The sequence below is a fragment of the Nipponia nippon genome, unplaced genomic scaffold (assembly GCF_047370975.1).
Source record: "Nipponia nippon isolate SJK-2023a ecotype South Korea unplaced genomic scaffold, ASM4737097v1 scaffold_15, whole genome shotgun sequence".
Classification (NCBI taxonomy): domain Eukaryota; kingdom Metazoa; phylum Chordata; class Aves; order Pelecaniformes; family Threskiornithidae; genus Nipponia; species Nipponia nippon.
The window spans coordinates 8,976,836-8,995,981 of NW_028262331.1; the positions used below are offsets into that span (position 1 = coordinate 8,976,836).

The following is a 19,146-nucleotide window of genomic DNA, read 5'->3' on the forward strand; positions in this document are numbered from 1 at the left end:
AGTTATGGTGGATTAATTTTTATTTGTAAAATTGTGTTTATTTGCATGTGCGATATACTGACGTTGTACACACCTGCTCCACACACAGTGTTTAACAAAATGCAGCAGGATGATTGAAATGAAAAACAGCTAGCTAAATCCCTCAAATACAAAAAGTATTGAAATCCTGTTGCAAAGTCGTCTTCTTAAACTCCTTTTATTCTAAATCCTTTTAATTCTGTCATATAACACTACAGCATTTATAAAAAGCTGAAAATCCTGACAAATCACACAATTAAAGTAATGAAAACTGTCCTTCCTGCCAACAAGGCACCACCTTATCTACAGCTCCATTTAGCTAAATGATACATGTTTTCTAACTTCAGTTAGTATACTTAAAACTGAAAAAAATATCTGTGGCTAAATGAAATTTCATACAAATCAACATTTAGAACTTTATGAAGTCAAAAGGTTATCCACACATAAGCTCAAAGCAGCTTATGTACTGTACTTCTGATGAAACTGTGAATAGATATCTCTTGGGCCTACTAAGGCCTCTCAATAATGCCAATAATAATAGGACCAACATCAACAACAGCAGCAGAACACCTTTTTGAAGAATAAAAATGAAACCCCAGTGATTTTCACAGGAACTCAAAAGCTACTCAAAACTATGAAAAGTACCCTCATTTCCCTTGAGTAAGAAAGGCACTGGATAAAGGCCAAATTCTGACCTATTTAGCAATAGCATATATACACGATGGAGTATATTTTTCTGGTATGTAATTCCGCTGATCAAGTTCCATCACAGCCATTTAATAATGGCTCCTGTTCCACTAAAGCCCTCTCATTTCTACCTGTTACTTGAAAATTGTGTTGCATTTGTGGTCCTGGCCCGTGTCAGTGTAGTAGCCCACCAGTATCTGGAAATGCGTTGGGACCACATGGCTGGCATTCACTCCATATGGCAGGGAATCTTTCTTCTACCATTTTGTGTCTGCTTTCTTATTGAACACAAATACAAAAAAGCATATGTGCTACTTGAAACAGAAGCGAAGAGGCTCGAGTCAGTCCTAAAAATAGCGAGTGAATTCCTTCCTCACCTTCAGGGTAGCATCTATAAACGCTCCATTTCCCGCACAGAGAAGCTCTAACTGCATTACTCAATATCATGCCTGATCAACGGTGCTGCGCCGGCTGTCCTCATCCCAGACCTTCAGGTGCTCCTTTAGGATTAATGTTCTAGACCATAAGCATCTTAGTATTCTGTCTCCCTTAACTCCCAGCATCACCCAGACATTTCGAGTTTCAAAGTCCCTCTCCAATACCTGCATCATTGTACCTGTTTCTTAACATCCCCCAAAAGTTATTACCCTAGAACCCCTTCAACTCCAGTTGATTTCCATATCTCCTGCCTCCTCAGCCCATTCTACCCTCCCATTTCCAAGATAAGACAGCAATGTTGCAGGAAGCAACGGTGGCTGGAGAACATTATCTTGGCCATTCTGTCAAAGAGACAGAGCTATGCATGTTTACAGAAAGTTGTTTTTTCTTCTGCACAGCACCACAGTTTTATTCTCTGATAACTATGTAGCTTCTATAAGGAAAAAAAAACACACAACCAAAAAGAGGACCTTGAAACCTTTGCTAGATATCAATGTTTCTAGATTCACACATTAATGGAAGACATACAGAAATATTTTGTTTTGATTGAATATTGTTCAGAAAACTTAAAAGACACATCAATCTAACATGGTGAAGGTTTAAGGTCTAATAGTCTAAAGCATTGACGTGATGGGGCCAGCACTGAAACGGTGGCACACAGGTCCGTCCACACAGCTTCAAAGAAATTAGTATTTTAAAATGTCGTCCTCCAAAATTCTTCCCTACAGTATCTATAAAAGGCTTACTTGCTATGCTTGAGAATTCTGTTCTGTAATTTCTACAATCCGCACACGTTAACATTCATTATACCATAACAACCCACATAACAGTTGCAAAACACCAAAACTTAAATGCACACCTGCATGACCCACTTACACCAATCCCAGTCTAGCTACCAACTGCTACTGCTTGTTCAGCTTGTAGGGCTCGTTCCTCTACTATGCATACTATGCAATTATTTTGTCCTTCAGGGACTTAAAACCACTAAGCCACCCAAGTGGTTGAATACATACAAAACTCACATCTGCCTTCCTTTAGAAAGCAACCTAAATATTATAGTTCTTTTAAGTATACCTGCACATAAAGCTGAGTTAGCTCTTGAGGTTCAAATTTTATTTTACCAAAATCAAAGATGTAAGCAGTAGAGTACAGAGATAAATCTGCTGCAAAATTCAAACTTTTAACAGTTTCAGATTTTCAAATGCAAAACCACTATGTCCCAACTAATTTTAGCTTTTCATGTTAATTCTAGTTTTCAACCCATCACCCACAAGGTTCCCTTGGTTCATAGTTGTTTTAAACACAGTAGCTCTGATTTCTTTCTTTTATTTCCTTTCTTATTTGCCTTTTTTTTTCCTTATCAGTCAATTTGGCTAAGCAGTCAAATTCGTTGAGAGATGTAGGACTACGAGATCACCTTTTCTGCAAGCAGCATAATCCAGAAAATGGCAATAAATTAATTCAGTTCACTGGAGGAATTTATTTTCATAATGCTGAGACATGGATCTAGGTTATACAGACAATGACTGATCTAAATGTCAACACGCAAGCCTGCCACCACGCACACTTTAACCATGAATTACCACACACAACGCTATTCCTGCAGCTTTTCCTAGTTTCTTGATCGACTTTTAAACTATGCAAGCCTACCTTAATAAACAGGATAGCACAAGGCAGAAAGCAGGTATTTGGCCAGGGTTTTGTAAAATGACCTGGGACAAGTGATGACAAATGGGAGACTGTAGCACTAACTCACTTCAGAAAGCAGCAATATTTTTGTTTTGTAGGAAGAAGAATAGCAAAGCTATCTGAAGTAAATGTATTATTTCCTTAGCGCTGATTCAGAAGTATATATGCAATGGACCTCAAAATGAAGTCAAAACACAACAAATTTTTAAAAATACTGTAAGAGTTCTGAACCTGTTTTATTAGTGACTTCACAGGTCAAAAAGCATACAATTACTACATAAAACCTAAGTAAGTAATATTTTTCATGTTTCTATAGATATCACAGAAATGCTAATCCAAAGAGAAAATGCACAAGACAAATGTAGGAATATCTGAGACCAAATACTTAATAATATACAGAATTCAAACTTGGTATCATTTCAATTCTACAAATACATATTCATGCAGCCAGTTACCTCAGAAAAAGGAGAAAGGCATCATCTAGAGGAAGTGGTGAAAAATTAGAAAACATGTTGAATAAAGAATATGAATAATTAGGTTCATGTGGCTAAGTAAAGCCGTTAGGTATTGTGTGGGAAGAAGCCCAATACAGAGTCACTCGAGTAGTAGTGAGGACATCACAAATTTGAATCACATAAAATGGAGGAGGGGGGAGTTAATACCCGCTGATTTTTGCTTGGTTCTCTCCCTGTCATTAACTACAATCATGTTAACAACTGTAGTTTCCTCTTCACAGAGAACAGCAGCTAAATTTAACTGGCAGTGTTCCAGCTTCGTTTTGCATCTACCACTTAATATTTTCTCCCTTCTAATAATCATGAAGTCGCATCAATTTGTCTTCAAACACATCCTCGCATGCTTGTTTTATCTGAAGAGACAGAGAAATCCAGAGCCCAGCAAACCAGGCACCTGAATACATATAAATAAGTACTAAACTCAATCACAGCACACAGATTTGAAAGTGAAGAAGAGCTAGGCGAGTTAAAAAGCCGTGCCAACCAGATGGCTCAGCAGACTATGCAGCATGTGGGACACAAGTGCCAGGACTTAGTATTCTTATTTCTAAGACTGACAGCATCCAGACAGAGATGTTCTCATATTCTGAATACTAGCTATGCAACTTTATCTCCTTTCTTAAGCCTGAAACTTGGTCACAGTGTAAACCTTTAGTCTCCAAAAAGGCCATTTATATTGCAAACTGTTGAAAATAATCAAAGCCGTATCTACTGTTGAAGGCAACAGTAGATATTCTCTATCCACAGAGGAGAGTTAATATGTACATTTTTCGGTGTTATTTACAGAAATCTCTCAATTCTTTACGGGCATCTTATCCAGGCTGCAGACCAACCATGCCACAGACACAGAGACATCAAAGTGCTGCAGTGCTGGGCCAGGTCAGGTATTACCTGGTTTGTTTGCTCAGACAAAACCCTGCACGGACAGTGCACTATAGCTGCCAGGTCAGAACAGTTCCAGGAGCCATTTAACTGCTCTAGCACGGCACAGAGCCTGAACTAATAAACCTCACCGGATCAGAGCTGGCAGCGTGCAAGGCCAGCTCCAGATACTGCACCACGTTCCTCCTACTAGGACCACTTATAACCTGCTAAATCAGATTTGAGGAGGTCTCCTCTGCAATAAGCCTGCATGAAATAAGCCTGTATGAAATAACTCTTTTGAAACAATGCTTTATTATGCTACAAAGCACATGATGCAGCAGAGGATCTAACATCAAAGGAGTATGGTATTTTAGCAAAATAGTTGACAAACTATTAAGTTCTGCTACTGTGAAGTCACCAAGCTAAAACCACGAGCTTTCCTTTCACACCTGGGAATGAGCTTCTTATCACAAACTAAGATCTGTTTCTAGGAACGTGCCAAATCCATCCACCGAGGGTCCTATTTTCAATAATTCCCTTTTTACAGCTTTACAGTAAAATAGTGTTCGAGCCTACTGATGGTAATCAGCTTCTCCTTTACAAATTCCTTTTATTTTGTTCAGACTCATTAAAGCTCATGTGTTAGTTATCTAAGGCCTCTTATTACAGCTTTACTTTTATCTGATTCCAGATACTGGTCAATGATACATTCATGTACTTTTAATCAAAGATTTATTTAAACCAAGCCATGTAAAAAGAGACCAAAACATGTTTTTAAAAGGCTTGACTTAATTTAATGAGCTAATTTGAATAGTTTTCTAATGTAACAACTATCATTGTCAGTTGCTAAATATATGCAATTTAGAAACAGAAAGAGAATAACTGCTTGAAGGAGTTCATAAGCAGTGTAACTTACTAGACTGAAAAATCAAAAAGCACTATTTTGCCATCAGAAAAAAACAGAACTTATAGTTCCTTCAATTAATTTACTTCATTTTCATTTACACTTCTCTTTCTCCTCTTTTTTCCTTTGAGAGAAGAAAGGGCATAGACACCCATTACTTAGCGACACACATAACAGCAAAAAAATATAGCTCAACAGGAATTACGCGGTGTTCCCATAAACAGAATAAAAGGCACAAAATGCTTGTGAAGTATTTTGCTTCAAACTACTTTAACCTGTAACAGAGTTACAAAACCACATACACTCATACTTTATATATTCCTCTGCCCAGGAAATCACTGAGACAATATAAAATGTGTCCATTAAGCCTCTAACTTTCTTCATTTACTTTCTTTGAAACACTCAAAATTATCATAATTTACTGTTTTTGTAATTAAAATTTAAACAATTAGATTTTAGGCCATTTTTTCAGTTCACTAATTAATTCATAATATACTAGTAAAATTTGTAATCCAGCCGAAGCCCAAAAACCCTTGGTCATACTAGAAGTACATTCTTTTCATCCGCAAAGCAAAACATGGCAACCAATTTAAACTAGAAATACTAGTCAGCAGCTGTACAGAATACCTTGCCCAGTTGAAGTTACAGGGAGAGTGGATAAGCAAAACATTGCCAAAACCAAAAATGAGCCAGGACACCAACAGATCTTAGGCCTTCAAGAAGTCTACAATCAGATTTTGTGTTTAGACTGAACAGTATCATATTTTAAAGGGATTTGCTTGTTTATGCAGAGTTGCTTAAATTTTGCAGCAAGCTCTTCCAGGGGGTTAACTCAGAATTTCCAAAACAATCCTGTTTAACAAACTAAGCAGCTTTTCTTAGAACTTGATAAAACAGTATTTAAGCAGTAAAAGAGAGGAGGTGCCTGTCGGTACTTAAGGGATCATGATAAAAGTTCAACCACTACAAAGGTAAAACTTTTTGAATAAAGCTTACATAAAATAAGCAGAAGGGGAACAAATTATAAGCTAGTACCACCCCAAAAAACAAATTCCATTTTCTTGTTACTTTTATTGGAGTGGAAAAGCAGCCTATTTTAAAAACCATCATAAAAAGCTGCAATTGCTAAACTTAATGCAGGCACTAGTAGACTCTTTAGATCATTACACAGCTTAGAAAATATCAAATATTTTATTCATAAATATAATGTTTAAATAATCAGAGAAGGATATTTTCTCTTTGTACAAACTATATTACTCCGATCAACGACTACTTGCATTATCTTATATTGTTTCAGTTTCAGCTCCTGAATGGGTAACAAAAAAAAAAAAAAAAAAGACATACTATCCTTCTTCTAAAGATTTTAAGAGTTTAGAAGGGCATCGCATTATGAATAGACTTTACAATGCACTATAAGAGGAGTTTTTAATAAACATTAATAATTTCTAGATCTACTGCTATCAGCCACTGCCTTGCTCTAAAAAAGTAATTTCAATAATATTTTATAGCAACAAAATATCGATAACAAATATTTCCAAATAGAATCATTAACATCTCTGGATTGATCTCTGAGTACAGATATACCTAGACATCCTCTAAACTACAAAGGCAGCAGCATCAAAGCTAAAATCTGAAGATGAAACTGGAGAAAGCACTGGATTACACAGTAGGAGGAAAATAGAAGTAATACTTGTAGAAAGCCATTATGAAGGTGACAGTTTAAAATGAATGGAAAAGTCTACCTATCAGGTTACAGCAATGATTTGGACAAAGATCTATAAAAAAAAAAAGTTATGGTTAATTATGAACCATATTAATATATACTTACTAATTTGTGGAGCTGGTAAAATCCGTGCAGCTCGAACTGGACCATGGCGGACAGAAAAGAGCTCCTGAGCTTCACCGCTGATCTGCAAAACATACGGATTATGAACATACAATGCAAAAAATATACATACTTACAAAAATATATATTTACTAGGTGAGAAAGTAGGTAGACATTGTACGAAAGGTAGGTAAGAAAGTAAGTTGGTAAGACACTGCCTTTCTAACCAATCATCCGCAATTTCACTAAATGAGAATATCTTAGAAGTCTCGAATAACACAAATTACAGCAACAAACATGGCCTGCCTCTAGAAATGATGCCTTAGACTGTGTGAATGAGATACTAGCACTGCCTACTATTAATAACTACATGTTTTAAAAGAAACGAGACTTGAAAGTTGACTGCTGACCAAAATTAACAAAAATTCAAGGAATCTGAAACACAAGCATTTATTCTACACAGCGCATGTTTCAAAGAAAAATGTTAACTAACCAATGATCAAGAGTGGCAAACATCGGTGGTAAAAGATCAGAGAATCTGATTATATTGGTATATTCCATATTCTCCAGGTGTGAAAATTATGTTCAAAAATAGGGGGTCAAACTAATTAAGTTTGTCACTAACGGCAATCTTGAAAAGATTAAACCAGAAGCAGTTAAGAAGAATTTCCAGACTTCCTGTACATGGTCAGTCAGAATGCATTTTCATAACTGCCTGGTAATGGATCCGATATGGAACGTCAAACTTCAGGAAAATGGCAAATATTATGAAGCTCATTTCCAAATAACCAACAACTTAAAACAGATGTAATGAGACTAAGAACATAGCCAACATGTTGGCATAAAGTTTTGCCAAACAAGCAGTTTACAATATCAGAAATGAACACAATTTGGAACACGGTTCTTATGAATCAATAAACTATAAATCCAAGTTAGCTTTCTGAAATGTCATTTTATAGTTGTTCCCATCTCTTTCTGCACTTCAGATCGCATGATCAAGAAGTTAAAATACTACTACTGTTTGACCAACAAATCGTAAGTATAATACTTCAGACTCTTAATTTACTTCCAGTCTTAACCCCAAGCCTCATTATTTATTATCACTGTTTTAGATAATGTGGGCAGAATGAAACTTACCCCACTGAAGCACAAGTCTTTCATATAATTACTTTGAAAACACTATTTACAACAGAGGTAGCCCATCATTCTGTAAACAGTAAGTAAACGCAGAATGTCATGAACTAGTGCTTTTCCATATTACGCCTGAATCAACACTCAAGCCACACAAATTTGGGGAAATAACATTCCTAGCCATTTTAGATTTGCAGGCAGCTAGCAGTTCCACATTGGTACGAATCAACATTACTGTCAACGATGTGATCAGAATTATTCCTGATGGACACAACAGTTTTAAAACTGTAATCAGTATGAGAATTAATCCCTTAGTCTACCCTGCTCTCATTTTCTTAGGCAGATGTTCCAACTATAGCGGATTCTCCTCTTCCAGCTAGCAGCATGATGTGAACAACATACAACATTTGTAGTACTCCAGCTTTTGCAAAACAAGTTTAAGTCTCCCTCTGGGACAGCTAGAGGCCTCTGCTCTGAAGAGCTTGCTGACCAGATTCTATACAAGACAAAAGAATGATGATCAGAAATCAACTCAGGAAAGGTTTGCTGATCGTTTTTAACAGATCATGAATTTGGAGGACAGTGTGTGTGTCGGGGGGGGGAAAGCACATAGATAACATCTGCATCCAGAAAAGGCAGCTTGGAAAAAAGTAGAGCGCAGCTAAGCAGAAAATGAGGAAAATACATATGAGAGAGAGAGAGAGAGAAGAGATGAAGACAGCAGCTCATTTTCTATCCATCGGAACACACCAGCTCTATGAAAAGGGAAAGGAGGAAATGGAGAAGAAGAAAAATATAAGGCTTTGGAACTATTATTATTGGCAATTAAAGATTTTTTCCCCCAAATCATGAAAATGCTGTTTCACATGTGTATGCACATCAATGGCTATGAATGAAAACAAGAGGGAAAAGAACTACCGTAACAAAAGTATGGAAGAAGTGATTCACATAAAATAACCCAACCCAATTCAGTCACCTCCTTCTACTTTTTAACTATGCCAGCACATGAGCTCTAACTCCAACCTACTTCAAATAAAGTTATAGTCCCAAAAGTAAGATACACGAAGAAGGCCAAACCTTCTTAACTCAGTTTCTGCTCTTAAATATACTGAACTCCAGAGAGTATGTTTATTTAGCCTGTGATGCCAAGACCTGGTAGAGCTTCAAGTTGAGATTTTCAGAGAAAAGCCTAAAATGTACAAATACAAATGAAGTTTATTTGTACTTCAGCACCCAACATGAAAATCCCAGCCCAGCTCTTTTCATGCATGTAATGCTTTTACTTTTTAATAATTAATATTCATTATTTAAAAGATAACCATTTTATCATTTTATACTGGGGGGAAGTTACAGAAAGAAAGGTTAAATGGACTAACCAAAGCCACACGATCAGCCAGTGACAAAGATGAGATAGGTAGTTAGCTCCTAACTGTTTTGAGACCACTGTCATGTGTAATACTGCAGTGGAACATGTCCTTTCCTCTCAGTCTGTGTAGGATTTCCCCCCCCCCCCCCCCCAGGAAAGGGGAAACCGTGTAGAACTAAGAAAAAAGCAAGTAAATGTTCAGATAACTTCAGCCATCTGTACAGCTCATGTACTTAGCAAGTTATACGTTGCTGAGTCCTGGGAGCCAAAAAGGAGCACATTTTAAGATATACCTCCACTGTAAGGAAAATACAAGATCCCACCCAACCACTGACATCTCATTTGTAAAGAAAAAGTCAAATTCAGTAAAAAGCACCAAAAAGTTTACAAAAGATCTGGACGTAACACTACAACATGGATCAGATTAAAACACCAATACTTAATTGATCATAGCTCCATAAAACAACAGTTTTCTCAAGGGATTTTTTTCAAGTTGTATGTCCTTAACTGTTCCATAGAAACAGAATATCACAGAAAGCATTGGACTTTGTTGTATGCCCTGAATCAGTAAGAGCTTGGTTGTTCCTCTGGTTTGCTTGGCATTGAAAAATGCATTAGGACTTTAGAGTTCAAGATTTTCTTCAACTTATAATTAACACTACCACCAGCAGAAGCTTCTGATATTAGCAGTCTTATAAAATCCTGAATTAACTGTGGTTGATGCTAATGCCCTTCATTTATCTATATAAAACATAAAACTTTATTACCATTGCTGAGGGCACATGTATCAATTTTGACTGAAAGCACCATCTTCAGAGCAGGGAGATTATATAGTCTGATCTTCCTGCCAGTTCAGGCCTTATCTCACCCCTGAGACAGCCAACACAGACAGCCAATCTTTTCTGTGAATGGGACACTTATTCCACTAGGATCTAAAGTGGGACAAGGAGCTACATTTAACATAAGCCCAGCCCCATCGCTGAATGGCTAACAACTTCGTCGCTGCCAGTTTGGGTGAGATATGGGCTGGCAAGTATAAGTAAAAGGCTCCACATCCCATTACCAGTCCCTTGAGCTACACAGTCTCATAAGCATAGACAAAATATAAATAGATTTCATGAACTGAAAACAGAGCTTTAAATTCTTCAAAAAGCACCTGTGAAGAAACGAGGCCGTGGCTGCCATTTTGGATTTGATCCAGATAAGTAGCGAGTCCCTGTGGCAGCTTTCAAAGCTCTTAAAAGTTTTTCTTTCCCATTCCAAAAGCCAAGAATATTTCCAAACAGGTTTCAAGAATTGAATATTAAGCTATAAAAGCAGCTTCAGGTACTCGTTCTCTGAAAGAGTGGATCCAAAATGACGGCTCCAAGCTGGTCTGATAGAACATTTCAGCTTTCCCAGCGCCTGGTATCAAACCACAAGCCCCAGACCTACAGGGAAGGCTGCGAGCAAAGAACACGCCGATTCAAAACCCGGCCCCCAGTGAAGTCTTCATCGCTCTCTTCCAATAATAACAGATTGAAAGGGGAAGAAGAACTCTCTCCTCCACTTAGACGTCTTGAGCTACCGCTTAAAATATGACAGACCAGAGATCTGGAGCACTGGTTAATTTTTGATGACAGAGCTTTATTGTTTGGAGCATACCAGTTTGCACCCGTAAAAAAACAGAACAAAGGAAGTTTTGTTCACACTAAGGATAACTAATAGTTTCCAACCATAGAAAATGGTTTTCACATGGTAAAAAAAAAAAAAGTCAAACGCACACCAAACTGAAACAAAGTTCAAAACTCAATGTTTAAACTACTGTTCAACTATATAAAAGCAAACTGCTTGTATATTAAAAAACTGTCACAGAGCACAGGGAAGATATCAGGTTGGTTTTTTTTTTTTATATCCTGATATATGTTTTAAATATGATCTAGACTATCATGATATGTTATGATACAACAATAGGCAACTGACAGATACCATCACAAAATACTGTTTGATATAATCATGTTGGGTTAAAGACTACTACCAGTCATTTTGCTACTTAGAGAGTAAGGAAAGACTGTAAGTAAAGAGACAATTTTTATCATTTTAGTTTAGAAATTCAAACAGTCCACTTTTTTATTCAAAACAAATCTCTCTAATTATCGAGAGATTATAAGAATTTAGATGCTCAAAGAATGTTACAGGTGTCTACTCTAGTGACAGAATTAAGTATGAAATTGCACCTAGCATTTGAAATTATGACAACACTAACCGAATTTAAAAAAGAATGAAAGTTTAGAAATGGTTTTGGTTACAGTTTCCTCAACGTTCTCACTTTATTTGTCATACGTTTTGAGGAGTTTTAGCACGATTAGGCTGCAGGATCCCTATAAAATTCTAATTTGGGGGACAGTTCTGCATTGTTTTTCATCACTTCATTGCTACAAAGACAAGAATGGCACAGACAATATTGGAAGGAGGCAGAATATGGGTAGAAACACCCTTCATGAGTCCTCATTTCAGCTTTGACCCCATCCAAGGAGGGCCACATGGAACGCCGTTGGGACTCTTCCGATACCTCCCACCACATCCTTTTCAAAGGCTGTTGCACGTGTTCTTTTTCCTACTAATGTAGGGTATAATATGAGTTTAAAAAAGCTTCCAACAGTTCTGCAGTCGCTTAATGAGCGTAAAAACAAAGTTCTTACATACTGCTACATCTGCAGCATAAAAAACCAAAGCCTCAGAAAATGATTTGTATAGATGTTTTGTAAAGTCCTTAGACTTTTTTCAGGGTTACTAGGTCAGGTCATTACTACATTTTCCAAGTGGCTAATACAAGCCTTAACAGCGGTACTCTCTATCAGGAGGAGGTCTGGACAGAGGAAGGATCGCAGCTTACTATGTGGGAAGTGACTGGTCCTTTTCCCAGCTCTAAAAGGGGAAGAATTACAAGGGACTAAGACGACCACATCGAAACCCCAGCAGACAGGGCTTTGGATGAACAGCTGAGAAAACAAAATGGAACTGGCATGTCTGACTTCCCATATACATCCATCTATACATCCACATACACACACCATCTGCTGTACAACTGCAGTTTTAACAACTTAAAAATCATAGTATTATTGACTGCAGCATTTAAAGAAATTTAAGGTCTGCCAGTAGAAAAATGGCAGTGCCTGATGCCATCCTTGTCCAACGAGTCCTCTGCATTCCAGGTCTCCATGTGGAAGTCACCTACCATATGGGCTGACACATCCCATCAGTCTGTGGCAGCGTCAGTATACCACAGCCTTTAAGTATTTTTTTGCTAAATATACAGCTGTGCTTGTTATTAAAAGGTCCCTTTGGTAGTTCCTACTTTATTCAACTCAAGCTTGATCGTTCTCTTTTAATTGTAATATGAACCATTAAATTAAGATGATTTTTCTACTTCTGAAGCTTCCAGTATACAATGAAAAAAATTATCTGCCACAAAACCAGCCAACATGCATTTCCCTGAACAGGAACATCTAGAACAGATACTTGGAAACCACACTAGGCAGAAACCAGTTCCAATTGTATTTGAAACATGAAACTGGGAGCAAGGGAAAAAAAAATTCCAAATAAAACACAAAACTACACTGCACAATTATCAAATAGGAACTTCTAGGCATACTTTTGTATATTCCCAGATTTCTCCCCACTTAGCAGGGCATATTTTAAGAACACTTTTAACCTTCCCACCCCCATTTCAAAACAAAGATCAAAGAAAAGTCGTTTGGATGGACACCTTCCGCTTCTTATGCAATACAGATTTAGACACTGCACTTCAAAACCCCAGCCGTTACTTCAGCACCCTGCAGTCCAAACATTATTTCAGTCCTTTGAAGCAGCCCTAATGGTATCTTCCATTTGCAAGTAACACTTCTGTAGTCAAAGATCTTACTCCAAGGAGATGTTAATGTGAAACCACTCAGACTGCAGAGAGACACACACTCCTGGAGGCAGACTGCGAAGGTGTTTAGAAGTCAACGCAACACCATTACCGAGAGTGTCAGCTTAGAAGCTGTCATAAACACTTCATAATCACTCAGACACAAACTGGACTGCCTGCAACACATTACTTTATTAAGTGCTGAATAGAGGTTCAATTGTACGAATAAAAAGCACAACGCTACAGATAATAGCCTTACGGGGTAGATTTTCACATAAACGTCAAATTGTTGCTTTTTCAGATTGAAAGGTTTTTAAACTATAGGAGATCCGGGTTTTTTTCTTAACTGGAACAACGTTGCTTAATTACAAGCTAAATACTCAGCAAGATCAAGAACAAAGGTTTGTATAATACCGAAGGACACAAAAAAGTGGTGCCAAATAAACTCTAAATATTAAGTCAGTCACCTAACTGCCAGACTTTATTTTACTCAGACTACGTAAGCAAAAAAATGATATGGAGAAACAACAACATGGGGAAAAAAACGGGTTATGTCACCTCCAAATTTGTTGGATATACAAACTCTGCTCTGAAAAGATATTTAAAATTGATGTTAAAGACTATCAATGTGAGAAACTCTCCAAGACTATCTTACTAACAAAGGAACCATTCCCGCATTGACATTATACTAACGCATACAAATTGCACAGGTCGAAGCTGTACCTCTCTGGATGCGATCTCAGAATTTCACAAAATATACAGATGAAGGGCTGACAAAGCGATGCAATAACTCTACAGTTGACATTCTTGAGATGGATGGTAAAATATTTCCACATTTGGCATTTTTTCCATTTCACTGGACTTCCCCCACCACCCATTAAAAATACCTCTGCAAAAAATGGATGACACCAACAGAAACTGTCCTGCAATTTCATTTTTCTTATTTTTCCTAAAATATTAAATACTATCAAAATTCAGGGATTATGAAGAAGTGAAATACACTGGGGAAAAAGAGACAACCTGGCTGTATTGTCCTACTGAAAAAGAAGGTAGCATCAGGTATTCCGTGGCCTAACTTGTGGCTAATTCAGACACAAGAAGGGAAAGAAAAAAAAAAGAAAAAAAAAAGAAAAAAAATCCACAAACCCAAACAAAACCCCTCTTTTCCACTAGGAAACATGGATAAGCTACCTCATACTACCTGCCTGACAGTACCAGTAAGCACACTTACTCCACATAAGCCTGGATAAACAAAGTAGTTTAACTCGTCATTTGTTAGTAATCTCCATCAAATTATTTCATGTTTACTGCAGCGTACCACGGGGTAAGAGTTTAAACACAGACAGTTAGTGCAGAACAGGTTACACCGAGGTAATCTGTTCACATACCAAAGAACTGAGGCTGTCTTCTTTCATTCTTGCTTTCCTCATACACGTAAGATCCCACCTCAACAAATTTCTCAAGAGCACTGACACAGATAGCTCTGACAGGGACACTCATTCGGACACAGAAAGTCACTTTAGAGGGATGCGCAGAACCCTCCCCTAACCACAAAGCAAGGGCATGTTACGTACACACACACAGGGGGAAAAGGCCAAAACAATCTCTGCTAGACACAAAGCTCCTCTTATCATAGAGTGGCCAGCACAAGCCCCATGGCAACACAATGTACTTCCATACATTTTTCACAACAAATGCGTTCATTTGGATAAGAACATTTCAGCAGGATAAAGTAAGCTGTTTTATAAAAATTCTTTAGCTTAAGTCTACGTGACTACTCACAGTATCTTAACTAATTGATCAACTTGTGCTATAACTGCTGGTACTGCTGCAGTGGTTTTCCTCTCTTAGCTCAGTATCTTACTGACACCTAATGTTTGTTTTCTGTAATACACTTTGAAGAACAAAGCAAAGCCATTTCTGAACCATTTTAATAATCTGATTTGTACAGTAACATAAAACTGATCAGTCTTCAAACGTGTACAAAACTAATTATATACTGTAAACCCATTTTTTAGTATTCAAAGTCATTCCAGTGTAAGGCAGATTTAAAAAAAAAAAAGTGGACAAGCTAGCTTTGCTATGTCGTACACAATTCTGCTCTAAAAAGATAAAATACAAAAACAATCCAAAGATATGTTTTGCTCCATTAAAAATAAAGCCATGAAAGTTAGAATTAGATGCAGTTTCTCAGGACATACAAGCAGATGAAGTTTCCTATATTTTGGTTAAAATGTTCCTAAATTTTGATTAAAGTTCCTAAATTTCAGTAAGAAGTTTCTAAATACTGAAATTTAGTAAAGTATACTAGGTCATATTTCATTTCTATTAAACCTTCCTTCAAATGCAAAAGCAGTTTTCTCCTTCCTCATCTCCAGCTAACAATACGCAATCAAGAGGGTAAAAAGCCAGCTCTCCCACACTCCAGTGAAACTCAATTTAACTTAGATTTTGGTGTGCAAATTAACATTATTTTCTATTATACTGTCTAAGCTACTGGTATATAAACACACGTCCTACATAGCTAACTGTAAATTAAAAAACACAACATATTTCTAAAAAAAGAAAAACAATGTATCTTACAAAGGGAAAGAACTCCATCCTCTCTACATTATTTTGAAGGACAAGGTGTTACAAGCAATTTTTTTTTTCAATTTAAGAATTTTATGACCGACCGTATTAAACTTTATTCCATAGTTTCAAGAAATTTGGGGGAAATTCCTCAAATTAAGACCATGTGCTCATAACCCACTCTGAAATACAAACTGCAGGGTGTGTGTATGACAGCATGAAATCAAACCCATGTGCACGCATAGACTTTAATAAAATTAAAATTGCAAATCATGTACATGACAAACATGTGATTGTAAAATACTACTAATACTGTCATACTTGCATTCCTGCGACAAACAAATTCTTTTCATATTTTTCCACCCTTACTCCTTTCTGTAGGTTCTTTTTGGCTCTGAAAATTTACTTAACAGAAATCATTTGTAAAAAGCCCTCAAATCTAAAAGTACATGAATTCAAGTGTTTGATCTATACTCAGTATTCATCTTAAGATAAGCATATTACATACAAACCATATGACAGGGATGGAAAGTGTTGGATCTTTCCACTTCAATATCAAAAATTATAATATTAAAGTAATAACACGACATTACAAACAAAAAAGCCTCTGGCACAGAAGTGACCTCTGTACTTACAGGTATGCTCCAGACTTGCATTCCATCACTGTATCCGATCATTAGCAGTAACGGTGGCTCATTCCCGGTGCTATGGATTTCATGAAACTCCATATTCCTTGATGTATCTAAATTGGGTTTAAATATCAAAGCCATTATTAACAGGTTAGGATCAACTATGGCTGGTGTCAGTTATACTAGATGGTGTTTTCTCAATGCGTGTTTCCATTGTCATAAGTAAAAGCAAGCAAAGCGGTTTAAAATTTTATGCTGGAACAATACTGAAATATATTCTTTTAGGCAAACATAAGAGACTTGTTAAAGTTTCACAGAGAGGTTATAAAACATTAAAATTTAAAATGATGGAGAAAAAAATTCTGAATTACAATGTGGGTTGTCACTAAATACCCCAAAAATTTCTGTAATTCTTTCTCCAATAATTAATAAAACACGGCAAACTTTTCAAACAGAGAAAAATTTGCAAAGGACCAACAAAATAAACATTAACAAATACAGAAATTACAAATGCACAGACTGATCAAAACTATTTCTAGATACTATGTAATTATTCTTTACATCAACCTTACCAAAAGAAGAAAATCCCCAGGAAGAAAAGTGCTACAGGACATAACAATCAAGATATTGAGCTTTTTTTGAGTAAAGCCCTCTAAAACTACACTTTCAACCATGAGAGAATGAATAAAAGCTCACTGCAAGCATGTAAGCATCAAAGAAAGAAGAAATATTTAGGATGGTGAAATAGGATGTATTCAGGCCCAGTCCGATTAGGCTGCACAAAAGTAAATTTAAACTTAAATCCTTCAGAAGGATTCTGAAGAATATTCTAAAGAGTTCTTGCTATACTGTAGAAAAGAACTTAAAGAAGGAATGCCTGAGATTTTTTAAAAATAAACATACGAGGAAAACAAAGCCACAAGCAAACAAACCTTAACTAGCCTAAAGCTGGACATAATGCCATGTACAGGTTGATAGGTCTTTTCTAGGTCTAATAACCATGAATTTATGAACTGCCAGCCTCTGCGCCATTTCAACAGCTGGAAAACATATAATCTTCCCTATTAACCTCTTGGAAAGGCTGAAAATTCCCCATCACAGCTCTGGCTATGGTTGCTATTATTTCATCCAAGATCAGAAAAGAGCCTTTACCATAGAGCTCTAGACAGGAAAATAAGACGGCAGACAAGAAACAGCAATTTGCTGAAAGACTTAAATCCAGTGTTCTCCAGAAGGCAGATCCCTTAGTTCCCCAGCTATGACAAGGACACATACCACACACCAAAAGCAACTCCAAGATGTTCAATTAATTCAAGAAGTAACTACGTGATAGGAGCATTCAACCACCTCTCATTCAGTCCCTAACGTTCCTTATTCAAAAAACAGGTAACTGGGATAGACAGGTAAACCAGCTGAGATCTTCAGTGGGGATTTACTTGATACTCTTAGAAAAAGCTTGTAAAAACCACCATTTTTTCTTAAAAAGGTTGGAAATCCATTGCCTGCACTAGGTCAGTAGTCTTTGCCGATGATTTATTAAGATACACTGGAAGTGATAAACAAATTACATTTTAAGAATATTTTGTGGCTTTCCTTTATTATTGCCCTGAAAGACATCGTGGAATCTCCTGCTCATTTTCCCCAACAGCTCTTCCTTTCTAGGTTACTATGAATTCTACCACACCACTGAAAATATATCTGGGACCTGGACTGGATTCACAGTTAAATAATCTGGCTTTAAAATCAAACAGTAGATGAAATAAATTCAGTTCTATGCTTTGTTTTCAATTACCTTAGGGAAAATAAATGGATTGGGGAGGAGGGGGACGATTTGCCTCACTTCCTAAGCAAGAGGTAGTTTGCCTTTAGATGAAGTTGCAAGGCCTATTTCTTCTATTTGGTAGGTATTGAAACAAAAGTGCAGTTACTCACTGAGAATTTAGTTTATCTAGAACAGGGAAATGAAATACTTTGAGACAACAATGCCTACTGATAAAGCTGACTGAAATTATTGTACAGGGACCCAAAAAATCACAAAAATAAGTGAGAGAAAATAAAGCCATACCATTTAAATCTGCATTTTCAAATCTGACCCAAATGATCTTCTCCTTTTCTTCTGCTGGTGGCGTACCACTGTAGGCCTGGATAAAAAGCAAGAGAGTCAAAATAAGAAAGTTTAACACCTTTTTTTTCCACCCTCCATAGATCATAAGAGGGAATGTAAGTTAAGAAAGCAAGCCAGATACACGTATCTTACTGTCACCAGTATTTCTGTGAGGTTTTGTTTCAAAAATGAATGGCTCCATGATCAATATACACCATACTAAATATAACTCAACAAGCATAACATCACTTACTAAGATAGAAATGACAAAACCTATATAACAAGTCTTCTGGAGCAGGTTAGAAAAGCAATTTAGTCAAGCTAAAACAGTGGCTTCTACAACCTGTAACTTTAGCAGTTGTACACTACTTCTAAAAGCAACGTTAGAGGTTCTCACGTGACACATTTTTACTTTTAAAATTCTCTTTAATTCACTTAAAAGCTTTGTAAGCAAGACTGAGGAAAGAAAGACACCTTTACACATAGTTTATTTTACTGATGTGTTTTAGTTAT

At 36.7% G+C, this 19,146-nt stretch overlaps 1 protein-coding gene across 21 annotated transcripts in view; it reads right to left on the bottom strand.

Moving 5' to 3' along the window:
* Positions 1–19,146, bottom strand: part of BCAS3 (BCAS3 microtubule associated cell migration factor) — a 373,805-nt gene that overhangs the window by 348,505 nt on the left and 6,154 nt on the right. For all 21 annotated transcript variants that reach the window (XR_015703602.1, XM_087752408.1, XM_087752414.1 and 18 more), the window contains 3 exons: positions 18,595–18,670; positions 16,536–16,642; positions 6,944–7,025 (listed from right to left, as the gene is read on the bottom strand). Coding sequence is in view for 20 of the 21 variants with exons in the window: in XM_087752408.1 (XP_087608534.1) it covers positions 6,944–7,025; positions 16,536–16,642; positions 18,595–18,670 (265 nt within the window). In the remaining variant the exon portion in view is untranslated. The remainder of the gene's footprint in view (positions 1–6,943; positions 7,026–16,535; positions 16,643–18,594; positions 18,671–19,146) is intronic.